The 14,830-nt window shown below is 41.1% G+C and overlaps 1 protein-coding gene across 4 annotated transcripts in view; it reads right to left on the bottom strand.

The window, feature by feature from the left end:
- Positions 1-1,777, bottom strand: part of SLC9A3 (solute carrier family 9 member A3) — a 133,029-nt gene extending 131,252 nt beyond the window's left edge. For all 4 annotated transcript variants that reach the window (XR_008917819.1, XM_056824346.1, XM_056824345.1 and 1 more), the window contains exon 1: positions 859-1,777. Coding sequence is in view for 3 of the 4 variants with exons in the window: in XM_056824346.1 (XP_056680324.1) it covers positions 859-1,084 (226 nt within the window). In the remaining variant the exon portion in view is untranslated. The remainder of the gene's footprint in view (positions 1-858) is intronic.
- Between the last annotated feature and the right edge of the window lie 13,053 nt (positions 1,778-14,830).

The following is a 14,830-nucleotide window of genomic DNA, read 5'->3' as shown; positions in this document are numbered from 1 at the left end:
CTGGAGAGCAATTCAGGTAATAAAAGCACAACATTTCAGTTTCTAACTATATCCTTTAAAGCTCTCAACAAACTTTATCAGCAACCTCTTCAAAAATCACACAAGAATTCAATGCCAACCACTGAATTCTGTAGGCTTATATATGTGGATGATAGCTAGTGTTATTAAAAGTGAAATATGCCAAGTCCTACAATGCTTGTTAAACCAGACAGAAATTTTTACAAAAGGTAAAATGTCACCAGAACCAGGAAATGTTGAGGATACCAGGGGCACTAACCCAGTCTTATGTGCAAAATGACCCCAATCTCAGCATTGGCTGTGGAATGCAATCCCTATCTACTTCAGATGCACTTTCCCATAAAGTTCGAGGTAGTGTTATGTTATGGGAGAGGGAGGAGAGGAGGTGTCACAAAGTGACACACCATTAAAAAAAATCTGGGATGTTTTCCCAGAAGAGTCATTAGCTATATGAATACTATGGATAGAGGAGAATAATCATCACGGGATAAAAATACTTGCTTTAGAAAATACTAAAGTATTTGACATGAAAAAGAAATAGGATCAGCCTTAGAAAAAGGGCTTATGATAAGATAGCTCATTAATTTGGATTAAAGATTCAGACTACATCTGTGTAACAAGGTCACTGCAATCTTTCGTGTCCAGGGGCAGGGAAATCTGGGAAGGAACGTCTAAATAAATTAAATGATTCTGATTCTTCCACTCTGGGTCGCGAATACCATCATCCTCCCCAAACATGAAAAGAGGATCTTTAGAGTCTGGGTCAGCAGCTGCCAACTCCCCCAGTCGCCCGACAGTCTGCCTTAGGGGGTGGGGTGGGGGGCTTGTTACCTCACTCACCGATCTTGGCCAGGCTAGCTACGAGGATCCAGAGGGCGATGATGTAGGGGTCCTGGACGTGATGCCATTTGAAAGTGACGATCTGGAAGCCCTGATTTTCATGACTATTGTGCCCTGGGATCTCTTCAACCCCCAGCACCCGTGGCAGCATCCAAAGGGCCAAAAACAAGAGTCCCCAGACAGGGAAACGGAATTCCTGGGTCGTCCCCCTCACCCTGAACGCCATCCTGAAGCCTGACACTTGGGATTCCCTGAGATGCGCTGCCTCCAAGTGGGGGCAGCGATGGTCACAGACAGCAGCCACCTGCTCTCTGCTGACAGCTCCACGTCCAGCGGCAGCGGAGCCGGTGCTGGTGCCGGCTCAGCGCCCTTTCCAGTCTGATGGGATCAACATAATCTCTGACATCCCCCTGAGCCTCCGAGCCTCACCTGCTGCTCCTGGCTCTAGATCAGGCCAGGGCTATCGAGGCAGACAGACGATACTGACAGACTGACAGAGGAGCCTACCCGGCGCAAAAGGGCACAGGGCCGCCGGGCTATCTGAAAGAAGAAACGCCAGGAGCTGGAGAAGGAGCGAAGTCGAGAGTAGTGCACGGTGCTAGCTGCTGGTCTGGCCACAGTTCTCTTTATTGGGCGGACCCAGAGCCCAGAGAGGCGGAGCCTTCCCCTCCCTGGACACACTACACACACACACACCATACACCACACACATACACACAGACACACACAACTACACAGTTCACACACACACGTACACACACGTGCACACACGCACATGTACCCCGCCCCGCACTCCGTGTATCTCAGGCTCTGGCCGGTCTGACTCCTGGATAAGGAGTTCGGCTGAGACAAGTCAGTCCGAGAGCGGCCAAGGAGTCCGAGTCGCAGCGCTCGACGCTGTCTGTTCCCACGGCTTCTACCTACCGTCCCAAGCGCGAGGTGAACGGAGAGGTCCTAGCCACGAGGTTAGCTCCGTGGGGTCCCCGTGGGGTCCCCCCACAAGCAATGGGGTTACAATGCACGGGAGGGAGGGGCCGAGGCCTGGGATAGATCCTGGGAAGGGGTTTGGGGGGGGGGGCAAAAATTTGGCAGATGAACGCCCGTTTAACGGGATGCCGAAAGCATCAGGAGAAGGGAGCTCACACAAGTATGAAGGTTTGCTTCATTTCCGTTCAATAATTCTTTAAAGTCCCAATTGTGTGCAGAGGAAAATTGTACGAGGAATTGGGTGAGCTATACAAGTAATTCATTAGCACGTGTAAATGATTATCTTACAAAATAACAGGCTTGAGAGATGAAAACAAAGCACTATGCATGGTCTCTGCAGGGAAAGCGTCATACCGACTATGGGGATGAGAAAAGTTATTTTTTTCAGCTTTACTTTTTGTCTTAGAATCAATATTGTACTTGATTCCTATGCAGAAGAGCTGTAAGGACTAGTCAATGGGGGTTAAGTGACTTGCTCAGGGTCACACAGCTAGGCAGTGTCCAAGAGCAAATTTGAACCCAGGACCTCTAGGCATGGAGAAAAGGCTTTTTTTTTTTTTTTTTCTATAGGAGGTAAGGTTTCATTTGGGTAGAAACATCAAAGCATATGGTTTTTAAATAAACAGTAGAGCATAATTCCTAGTACAGTTTCAGTTGCTTCTTTTAAAAACATTTTATTAAAAAAACCCTTATCTTCCTTTTTAGAATCAATACTATATATTGGTTCCAAGGCAGAAGACTAGTAAGGGCTAGTTAAGTGACTTGCCCAAGGTCACACAGCTAGGAAGCATCTGAGGCCAGATTTGAACCTATGTCCTCTCATCTCTAGGACTGGCTCTCAATCCACTGAGCCACCTACCTATTCTCTTCAGTTATTTCTAAATTGCTCTTTTTCTCTTCCATTTATTCAGTTTGAGAATTTTTTTGTTACATTTTTTTGCCAATGTCATGGCTAATTGATGATGTGTCAGTCACTGGAGTAGCCCAAGGTGTCCGGAATGCTCATGGGCATACTTTTATCAAAACAAATGTGAGACAATCTGTGAGGACAAGGAGCTTATATTTTAGAGGGATCCAACAGATTCACAGAGATGTAAAGACAAGTATACAAACACAGTGATGCCCGAAAGAAGGTGAACCACTTGGGCTCTCTTAAAGGAAGTGGCACTTAAGCTGAGCCTCAAAAGGAGTTAGGGAGTTCATGAGGCAGAGGTGAGAGAGAATGCCCAGCATGGGAGACTGCCTGTGCAAAGCCCCAGAGGCAAAAGACTGAATACTGTGTATAAAGAACAGAAAGTACTCCAGTTTTGCTGGAGCCTAGAGCATATGAGAGGGAGTGATATACAGGAAGCTTTAAAAAGATATGAGGAAGGCAGGGATTTTAAAGGTCAAATACAGGAGTTTGCATTTTAGCTTGAAGGCAAAGGGGAGCCTCTAATGCTTCTACAGCAGTTTATAAATGATGGCAGAGTCACAAGTCAAGTTTGAATCACAGTTACTTTCTACCTGTGTGATCTTGGAAAAGTCACTTTATAACTGAGCCTCAGTTTCCTCAGCTTGGATGCTCACCAAGGCCCTTCTAAGTACCAAGTCCTATGATCATATGACTGTACCAGATATCTTCCAGAGGTCTTTACCCCTACATGGTGGCTAAGTTAATTGCATCTAAAGTGAAAAGCTTGCTGACCCAATGCTGGCTGTAAAAGTAGCTAGTTTTAAAAGAAAGAATAGTACTGACCATCTGGACATGGGGACAATAAGGCACTGATTCATTTTGTTCAGTCATTTGCAGTCACCACTGACTTTCCATGACCCTATTTGGGTTTTTTTTTGGCAAAGATACTGTTTGTTTGTTTGTTTGTTTTCGGGTTTCCTTTCTCTAACTCATTTTACATATGAGGAAAGGAGGCAAAGTTAAGTGACTTTCCCAGGGTCACAAAGCTAGTATCTGAGAGGCTAGATTTGAACTTAGAAAGATGAGCCCACTGATTCCAAACCCAGTGCTCTATCCCCTTAACCCTCTAGCTGTCCTATTGATTCATCAAACTAAATCAACAATAGCATTTAGAATTTACTCTGTGCAAGCCTAGAATCTGAAGGAAATACAAGGATAAAAATATCAGTCAATCAACAAGCATTTCTTAAGTGTTTACTCTGCTAAGTACAAAGAATAGATAGAAAAAAGTAAAAGTGGTTTCTTCCCTCAGGGAGTTTTAATGAGAAAGATAACATGTATATGAATGAGTATATACAAGATACAGACTAGATAGAGGAGGAAGACTAGCAGCTGGGAGTATAGGCATCCCTTACTCTGGAAAATCCAAGTGAATTTTTTTGGCTCTCTCTTTGTACCAGAGAAGTATGAATTTTTTCTTTTTTATAGGCATTTATTTTACTAAATCTTTTAAGATATCTCTACATTTTCAGCCTTTGTGGATTGTCCGCTGGCTTTTGCATTCTTTTAGAAAATTTTAACTTTTTATTTATTTTAACTTAAAATAGCTTTAATTTTAACTTTATCTAGTTTAACTTTTAAAAGTTAAATAAAATAGTTTGCTATTATACAATACTATACACACATTTTATGCATTTCTGAGCTTCTAAACTTTTTTTCTCTGTCATCTATAGACCTCTGTATGTTATCTGTGGCTTCCCTAAAACTCTCCCCAAACTCCCTTTTTCTCATGTTAACCAGAGATCCATCGAAACTTCAGTGGGTAAAGTCTCCATGTGGTATAGATACATGTACGAGAAAAATCCTCCTGAGAAAGTGGAGTCTGGTAGGAAGTCAGGGTTTCTAAGAGGTGGAGGTGATGATGGACAGCATTCTGAATATAGGAAACATCTGATACAAAAACATAGAGGTAGGAGATGGCGTATATTGTGTTAGGAACTGCAACCAGACCACTCTGGCTAAATGAAGGAGTGCATGAAAGGGTATAATGCATAAGAGTAGAAAGACCTAGATTGTGATGTACTTTAGTTGCCACAAAGGAGAGTTTATAAGTAGAGGCTGAGGTCCACTCCCTACCTCAAATTAATGAAAGAAGGTCTAGACCTCTTGGTTACCAATAATGAATAAAATCCTTAATCAATTTTAAAGGATCATAGGAGCTTTAGATCATTAGATGAAAGCAGATGGTTCTTCAGAGGAAATATCTGGTGACTGGTTAGAAAGAATTAGTCATGTCTTGTGGGGCTATATTATAAAAAAAAAGAGCAATTTAGTTCAGAGCTAGTCAATAGAATTGTGGGGGAAATCCATCAAATAACAACTTTGAAGGAAGAAATTCTAGGGGGCAGGGGCTAGAGGAAAGTTTTCCTGCCCTCCCCTTTGCTTCAGTCTGTCTCTCTTGCTCCATTTCTATCTCTGTGTCTGTTCTTTGTGTGTGTCTTTTGGGTGTCTCTTCTCTCTCTCTCTCTCTCTCTCTCTCTCTCTCTCTCTCTCTCTCTCTCACTCTTTTTCTCTCTCTTTCTCTCTCCCCTGTCTCTCTCTATCTCTCTGTCTTTTTGTCTCTCTCTGTCTCTCTGTATATCTCTCTCTCCCTCCTTTCTGTCTTTTTTAGTGTCTCAGTTTCTCTCTGCCTCTGTTTCTCTTTCCCTTTCTTCTCTCTGTCTTTCTTTGCCTTTGTTTCTCTCTTTCACTAACTCTCCCCAGCCTCTTCTTTAACCAGGTGATAACCTTGTGAATTTTGAAGTTCAGAAGATTTGGAGCAGCAGTGTTCAGCAGAGTCAATTGCTATGTCCCTGGAGCAGTAGCCTGACAGCATTTGCTATGTAGCTGAGGCCACATCTGATACTAAGGAAACTGTTTTAGAGTAAGATTCCCCCCACCACAGGCAGAGGATTTCAGGTGAAAGAATCTACAAAGACAATGGCCCTTGGCGTTTTGGACAGCTGTTTGTCCTTTCTTTTCAAGAGGACCAATGATATCATGATGTTGGGTTAAGGATACAATGTGATCATATGTAGCTGATCAATCCAATGGAGTACAGAAGGTCTACCACAGGTTGGGCACAAGTAGACCCTTAACAACATTTGGGCTGGAGATATCTCTGAATTTGTGAAGTTCATGTTTCCTTTGTGCCACACATAAGGACAACTTCTTGAGGTCTCACAAAGGACATCCCCAAAGACTAAAGCTTTGAGTTATCCCTTGGCCATCTGCACCTGTGCCCCACTAGCTTTGTGGTCTATGTTTGAGCCCACTCCATCAAACTTGAGCTTGCAAAAGAAGAGTGTGCCCCCAAATTGGAGGGGCTATTTTCATAGCAACTGGCCTTGCTATACCTGCTTTGCAAATCACGTTTCTAAAAGCTAATTAAGTCTGATAACCAATGAGAAGCATACCTATGGGCGCTAGTGAGGGATAGAACTAGAAACCCAACTGCTCAGAATTACCTCTGGAACCCAAAGGGGTAGTAGTCTGCTGCCCTCTAAGGACTCACTGCAAGTGAGAATTGAGGAAGTAGTCTCAGGCACTACATAGCTTTTACTATAAATATTCAATATTGGAAGCAATAGTGAGCCACTGGAGTTTACTTAAAATAGGAGAGTGACTTGGTGAGACCTGGATGTCATCACTTTGGCAGCTGTGTGAAGGATTGCAGTGGGGAGAGAGTTGAGCTTTGATCCCTATTAGGACGCTATTGAAGAGGTGAGGAGGACCTGAACTAGGATGACAGCCATGTGAGTAGAGAAGGGGACTTCTCTGAGAGTTGTGGAGATATGAAAGACAAGACTCAGCAACTGATTTTGCATGTCCTATGAATGAGAGTAAGAAGTTGAGGATGATATGGAGGACATGAAGCAAGGCTAGAAGAAGAGTGGGATTCTTAGTAGTAATAGGAAAGTTTGGAAGAGAGGAAATTTGAAGGGGAAAAGCATTGCGTTCTCTTTCAGACATGCTAAGTTTGAGTTGCTAAAGGGTCTTATGGTTTGAAATGCTCAATAAAATTAGGGCTAAATATATAGATTTAAGAATTATTTGCATAGAGATAAGAATTAACCTATGGGAGTTGTTGAGATCAACAAGTGAGACTAGAGGGAAAGAGAAGAGGACCCCGAGCAGAACCCACAAGTTAGTGTGCATGACATGAAGATCCAGCAAAAAATCGAGAGTGAGAAGATATGGTCAGATAGATAAGAGAAGAACTAAGAAAAACCCAGAGGAGAGCGTAACCAGCAGGAGGTGGTGGTCAACACTTCCAAATATTACAGAGAGGTCAAGAAGGCCATTGGATATGTCAATTGAGGGATCATTGGTCACTCTGGGGAGAACAGCTGCAATTGAAAGAAGAGACTGGAAACCAGATGCCAGAGCATTTCAAAGAGTGAGAGGAAAGGAAATCGCTACATCAAGTGTAGATGGCATTTGCATGTTAAGTTGAGAAGGGCAGAAGAGAGATTAAAGATTATCAGGAATGGTGGCATCTAGTGAGATTTTATTTTAAGGATAGGAAGATGTGGCCATGTTTTTAGGCATCAGGGAAGGAACTTGAGTAACCTGCAATCTCCTGGCTAGGGCATATCCATGGAATGCTGAGCCTGTATCCTGGCCACTTCCAGGGAAACATGCTCACATGTTTTCAGCTCTGAAGGACTTGGCACTTTGGGATGACCCAGCAAATCTTGAGAGTCCCTGCCTCCACCCCCATGACTGTCTGGGGCAGAATACAGTGTTTAAAAAGACAAGTCCTTAACGTGCATGCTAACTTGTTCTCCCCTCATTCCTCCTGCTCCCTCCCCCTACTCCTTCTCACTTCCCCCATCTTTCTGACTTTTCATGAAAATGGGCTAAGATATACTCTAGCCAGAGCAGATCAGATGACTTGCTGTTTATCACCATTATAAATTAGTAGAGAAAGAGGGATTAGAGATTATATAGAAAAAAAGGAGAGTATATTGGGGGCAATAAGTCCTTGACCTTAAAAAGTTTATAATTTAGGAAGGGGAAAAAAGAGACTCACAAATAGCCCGTGGCCTTAAATCCCAGGTCTAGCATTAATGCATATATGGTTCAATTTTGAGATAGCTCCCCCACATTTCTTTTTGACTTGTTTCTAGTTTCTCCTGGTGAGGCGTGTAGGGTATTCAGGGAACACCTACCACTCCAGATCTCACCTGTAGCTCCAAGATGCTAGAGTCTGTGCAGCAGCCACACTCTGGGAAGCCCTCTTGTCAGAGTGAAGTATGTTAAGGGTAACTAACTGCTCTCAAACCTGAGTTAAGGGGGTGTCGATACCAGGCATCTCTGCCTGGCAGAATGGGCAGATGAGAATAATTTGTTCTTACGGCCATGAAGATGGCTGAAATAGCTGTTGTGGAATGCTTAGAGCTTATTTAGACATGGAAGAAGCCAAGGTCATCCATTGCAACAGAAGCCATCACCAATCCTCCTTTCTTTTGTCTGGCCCCTGGACTTTGATCACTCTGGAAGAGAGACCAAAGCTGACAACTTTGTGCACCTCTGCTTCACTTAAATCCAATTTATGCAGGAGTCAAAAGACATGATCAGGGATGTCATTTTTTTTTTTTAGTACGAAGGACAACAAACAACTTTCTCCTGGAAATATCAGAATGGAGTTCCCATGTCAAGATATTTATGGAAAAAAGATGGCCATTTTCTCCTCAGGTTTTATGGTTCCATCTCCATTGATCTGCCATTATTTCTCTATTGCTGCCATCTCTGTTAGTCAGTCAACAAGCATTTAAGTGCTTAATATGTGGCCACATTTTGGTAAGTGCTGGATATATAAAGAAAGCCAAAAACCTGGTGTCTGCCTTCAAGGATATTCTTTTTTTTTTTTTTTAAAGAAACTAAATTGTATTTTACTTTTCAAAGACCTGCCTCCTCTTCCTCCTATCTCCTACCCTAACCCCAATTGAAAGCAAGAAAAACAAAATACCTTGCTACAATCATATAGAGTCAAGTAAAACGAATTCCCACATTGGCTTTGTCCAAAAAAGATCCATGTCTTCACCTATATTCTGAGTCCATCGCCTCTCAGGAGGGAGGTAGCCTGTTTCACTATGAGCTCTCTGGAATCATGCCTGGATACTGATTTTATGGTTCAGAGTTCCCAAGACCTTCAAATCTTTATAAAGTTGTTATGTGTAAGTTGTCCTCCCAGTTCTGCTCACTTCACTTTGCCTCAGTTCGTCCAAGCCTTCCTAGGCTTTCCTGAAACTATCCCCTACATCACTTCTTACAGCAGAATAGTATTCTTTCACATTCATAGATGATAACTTGTTCAACTATTCCCCAATTGATGGGTACGTCTTCAGCTTCCAGTTCTTTGCTATGGCAAACAGAGTTGCTGAAATATTTTTGTACATGTTGCCCTTTTGACTTTTTCATTGAACTATCTGAGAAGTATAGACCTAGCAGCAGTATCCCTCGGTCACTGCATATGCACAGCGTAGTAGCTTTTAGGGCAGTTTCAAATTGTCCTCCAGAACAAATGGAAGAAGCTCACATACTAATAGGGGAGACACTGTGCAGTCTGGGGACTGACTGGGCAGGTTAAGGACTCTGGGGATCAAAGCCCTCACTGGATGAGTCCTACTCGAGTCTGCTCTCTTCCACTTTTTTCCTACCCACTCACCTTTTAAAGGGTCAATATCTACACTAGCCATTCCACAGTCATTCCCAAGTGCCCCCTACCTTTGTACAACTTAACACCAGGAGAATAATTCAATAAGCTTTTGTATGTTCATGTAGTGGAATACTATTATACTATGAAGGCCAGCAAATGTAAGGAATAGAAAAGAAATTTGGTGTTATTTTTATGAACTACCAGGGTGCCTCATTATCCTCTATGATTGTGGAAAAGGAAAAGTGAATATGCATGAATAGACAAACAATCCTTACAAAGGTTTTAGAAGGAGTAACTGGAAAGGTTAATATATACTTCATGCACGGAAATTAGTTCATTAAAATGTAAACAAGTTATTAAGGTTAATAGGTCTTGTTAATTTTGTTGTTGTTGTTGTTTTACTGAACCAAAATTCCTGGGACTTAATAAATGATTAGATATGAAAAGTTAGGCAATGAGGAGTCCAATATTTAAGTCATGTTTGACTGGATTTTTATAATGACATCCCAGGTAAAAGCAGTGATGTCTGCAAAAGAAAAATGCAAACTTCTAGAGTAAACAATAAACTTGGTTAATTTGGACAAACCATTTTATTTCTCCAGGGATCATTTTCCTGATTTGTAAAATTGTTAATTTGTATGATGAGCTAGATCTAAGATTCTGGAGCTAAAATCACACAGTCTTAAAGATGAAAAACAAACAAACTAATAACTATCTATATAAGACTAGAATTTTTTTCTTTTAAATACTCTTATCTTCCATCTTAAAGTGATAAGAGCTATGCAATGGAAGTTAAGTGACTTGCTCCAGATCACACAGCTAGGAAGTATCTGAGCCCAGATTTTAAAAACGATCTCCCATCTCTAGACCTGGGTCCCAATTCACTGAGCCATCTACATACCCTCTTAGAGAAACTTGCTGCAAAGATTCTCCCCTCTTTGATTCCCTTTTAATCTAAACTTTATTAAATTTATTTTTGCAAAAACTTTAAAATTTTTTGAAATCAAAACTGTCCACTTTATATTCTGTGATCTTTTCTGTTTCTTGTTTGATCATGGACTTTTCTGTAGTCCATAGAGCTGATAGGTATTATTTTTCATATGTCTCTAATTGTTTTATGATCCCTTTTTATATCTAGGTCATGCACTCATTTGGAATATTTTTGTACAAGATATCTTGTACATCTTCCAAAGGTGTTGGTCTAAATCTAATTTTTCCCATAGTTCTGTCCAATTTCCCCAGCAGTTTTTTGTCAAATAGTGAGTCCTTTCCCCAATAGCTATGGTCTTTTTGTTTACCAAGTACTAAGGCATTAGATTTATTTGCTTCTGTATGTTGTATATCTAATGTGTTCCAGATTGATCTTTTTTGATATTTTTAAACAAGTTCTAAATTGTTTTGTTAATTACTACTCTGTAGTATCATTTGAGATCTGGCAGTAGAGAAAAAGATAAAGGTCTTTTGTGTAAAAAAATATTTATGGAAGTCTTTGTGGGACCAAAAAAACTGAAAACTAATGGAGAGTTCATCATACAATAGATAAATTAGCTGTGAATATGTGATGTGAATAAATGTAAACATCAATGAGTATGATGGAATAATGTGATGCAGTAAGAAATGAGGAAATAGGTGAAAAAAACCTGGAATAATGACCAAAAACGGAAAATTATAAATGTTGGAGGGAATGTAGGAAAGCTGGGACACTAATATGCTGTTGGTGGAACTTTGAATGGATACAACCTTTCTGGGGAGCAATATGGAGCCATGCTCAAAAGGCCATAAAAGTATGCATAATCCTTTGACCCAGCAATATCACTACTGAGTTCATATCCTGAACAAATAAGAGATAAGGAAAAAGGGCCTACCTCTACCAAAATATTTTAGTAGCTCTTTTTGTAGTGAAAGAGAATTGGAAACTGAAGGGTTGTCCATCATTTGGAGAATGGATCAACAAGTTGTGATATATGGTTATAAAGGAATACTATTTGCATCATAAGAAATGATACTTCAGTGGCTCTGTGATCTCATCAATGTGGGTGTTCTTTCCAAATCAAGCCTTCAAGAGATTGGTGATCTCACTGATATGAATTCCACCTCTGATGGTACAGATGACAGTCAATATACATCTTTTCATTCTGTGTAACTTTTCAAATACTTTATAGGGGTCCACCCAATGTTATGGCAATGTTACAGTAGATCTCCTGCCATTTAAGGGGTACCACTTGTGCATACATCCATCACACATCCATTTCTTGGCCTCAGAGCTATTTGAGGACAGCTGGAAGAAGTTTCACAAAAATGCCAATTAGGTGCATTAAATATACATGTTAGAAACCTCAACTGGATCCTCACTGCAGCAAGACAGTTATAATTGGTTCCCTATTTCACCCCACAAGAAGCTAATACAAACTTTTTCTTCCCTCTTTAATCTTTCCATATCTACCCCTCTCCACTCTTTCTTCTTTGAGAACTTTGTCTTTTGCCCCGAGGCAAACTGAGGTCATTTGACATGAGATTTCTTTCTTCACTTCAAAACATCTTGACATCATGCCTCAGTCACTCTTTTCTACTTTCCACCAATGATTCTCTCTCCCTCTCTCTCTCCCTCTCTCTCTCTCTCTCTCTCTCTCTCTCTCTCTCTCTCTCTCTCTCTCTCTCTCTCTCTCTCTCTCTCTCTCTCTCTCTCTCTCTCCCCCTCCTTCTCTCTCTCTCTCCCTCTCTCTCTTGCTCTCCCTCTCTCTCCTTCCCTTCCTCCCTCCCCCCCTCTCTCTTTCCTCTAATCTTTAACCTCTCTCTATTTATTAGTTCCTTCCCTACTGCTTTCAAACATGCAAAAAGTCTTCTTTGTCCTTAAAAAAACTTCATTAGACATTACCATCTTTTCAAGTTCTCTGCAATCACTGCCTCTAAGTCTCTTCTCACTAACTAAAGATTTCAAATCTTTGAAATCCTGCTTCTAGCCTCATGAATCAAGTGGGTAGCTCCAAAATTAGTTATCTCTTAATTGCTAAAGCTAATGGTCTTTTCTCAGTCCTGGTGCTTCTTAACTCATCTACTGTATTTAACATTATTGACTAATTTCTCTTCATGCTCTCTTTTGTAACACTGATATCTCTTGGACCTTCTGTCTGACCACTGCTTCTTTGTTGACTTTGTTGCCCTATCATTATATTCATATCATCGTAACTGTGAATTTACAGTAAGATTCCATCCTTCTATCCTCTTATTTTCTCCTCTAAACAAAGAATTTTTAACCTGAGGATCATGGACTTGTTTTTCCAAAAAATACTTTTAGAACCATAATTCATTTGGTTTCCCTTGAAATAGTTTAGTATAACTCAGAAGTCATTTGGTCGTGCATATCATAGTCTAGACCAGTGGTGTCAAACTCAAATAGAAACAGATTCCTGTGGGCAGCATGTTTACTTAGAAAACCACAAACTAATATTACTTATGTTGTACCGTATTATTATTTATAGTATTAAATATTTCCCAATTACATTTTAATCTGATTTTGGCAGCACTCATGCATGTTGTAGGCCACATGTGGCCTATCTTGTTTGCCACATGTTTGACACCTCTGATCTAAATAATAAACAATCTTTATACCTTGCAACAGACAGCAATCTTTTATGTCATTGAGTGAACTCTCTTTGGATTTCAGTTCTATGTAGTCTCTTTATGCTTCTACAGTAATGGTGGCAGAGTATCAAAAAAGAGGGCAGAGAACACCAAGAACCACACAGATTTTAGACTACAAAAATTAATTTAACTGTTGACATTTTTGATATACAACAAGCCTGTGCTCTCACTATTCCTGTCTTCTTGGTTTTCCCTCCTTCCTTCTGACTATAAGTCCAACAGACACCAGCTGGAGTTTTCCCCCCTCTTGGTCTTACTTTGGAGGATTGTCAGCCAGGCTCTTGTGTGAGTGGATACAGATCTCTTCCAGGAACATCTACAAGGCTCCTGGGCTTGATGCTACCAGTACAGTATCATCAGCTGACAGGTTAATCTGGTGATGTACTTAAGTCCACAATGGGAGCTCTGCCACATGGTTTTTCCCAACCAGAAGACCTACCTGAGGTCTCTCTCCTTCTCTCCCTCATCCCTGTCTGCCTGAGCATCCCTTCAGACAACACATGCCTAGTCTGGAATGACTGGAGCTGCTGCAGAAATCAGCAGAAACAGAGAAGCAGTTACTGGAGGAGAAGAGGAGAGGACACTCTCACCTCTTATCCTCCGTCCCTGCTCTACATACAAAGTGCCTCACCTGCCCCTGCCCCCTCTACCTCACAGGGAAGGGGATGCTGTGTAGACAAGGAGAGGGAGGGTATCTGAGGAATGGAAGGGGTTATTGAAGAAGTTGGGATTCTGCAATGGAGTACCATGGTTGATGGAAATGGTGTGTGACAGAGAGGAAGGACTTAGAATCATAGGAGGGAGGTCTAAGGAAAGAACTTGGAATGGTTGGGGTTATTTTTTGGGGGGGTTTGGGGGAAGGAGGAAGGAGATAGTGGGAAAGAAAGGGAACTGTACCAGGTGTCTCAGAATGCCATTCACTAAAGATTCATTAAACACCTAGAATTGTAATCCTCTGCCCAACTGTGTCTTGCACATATTAAGTGCTAAATAAATCAAATGAGTAGAACAGTCCTTTCTGACCATTCATTACGTGCCGTGGGCAGAGTCTGAAGTCTCTGTATTCTTCTAGAGATGGTGACTATGCCTTATTCATTAGGATGGTCTAACTTAACACTGAAAGGTACTACAGAGGCCTTTTGGTCCAAAAATTCTTAATCTTTTTTGTGTACCCCTCTGGCAGACTGGTGAAACCTTTGAGTCTCTCAAAATTTGAATGCAGGACAGAGTACATAGAATTATAAAGGAAACAGGTTGTTTTTAAATATAGTAATCACATATTTTTAAAAACAAGTTCACAGATCCCTAGGAAGGAAACTAGTCTTTATTAAGCACTGATGAGGTGTGAGGCACTATACTAAGCTTAGGGGATACAAATACAGAGTGAGAAAGACAGACCCTGCCCTCAAGGAGCTTATAGTTTCATTGGGGAAGACCCCAAGAAGCACCAGACATGACTAAAATGACTCAACTACTATAACAACAGCACACCAAAGGAAGCTGGAAAAAGTGGTGGTGATGGTAAACACAAAAATATGGTATAGAGGACCTCATTTCCAGGTTAAGAATCCCTTTTGTCTCATAAGACACTGAAGTTGGGCGAATATAACAAGTATCACAAATGAATAGCATAGATCCAGACAGGGAGAGCAAGTCTAGAACAGGGGCCCTTTGGTAGTTTCTTGAAAACTATGGATCCCTTTTCAGGATAATGTTTTGTTCCCTAAATTCATGGTCCAAGGAAA

Source organism: Monodelphis domestica, chromosome 3 (genome assembly GCF_027887165.1).
Source record: "Monodelphis domestica isolate mMonDom1 chromosome 3, mMonDom1.pri, whole genome shotgun sequence".
NCBI lineage: Eukaryota > Metazoa > Chordata > Mammalia > Didelphimorphia > Didelphidae > Monodelphis > Monodelphis domestica.
Note: the sequence above shows the minus strand (reverse complement) of the source record. Positions and strands in the feature narration are given on the sequence as shown.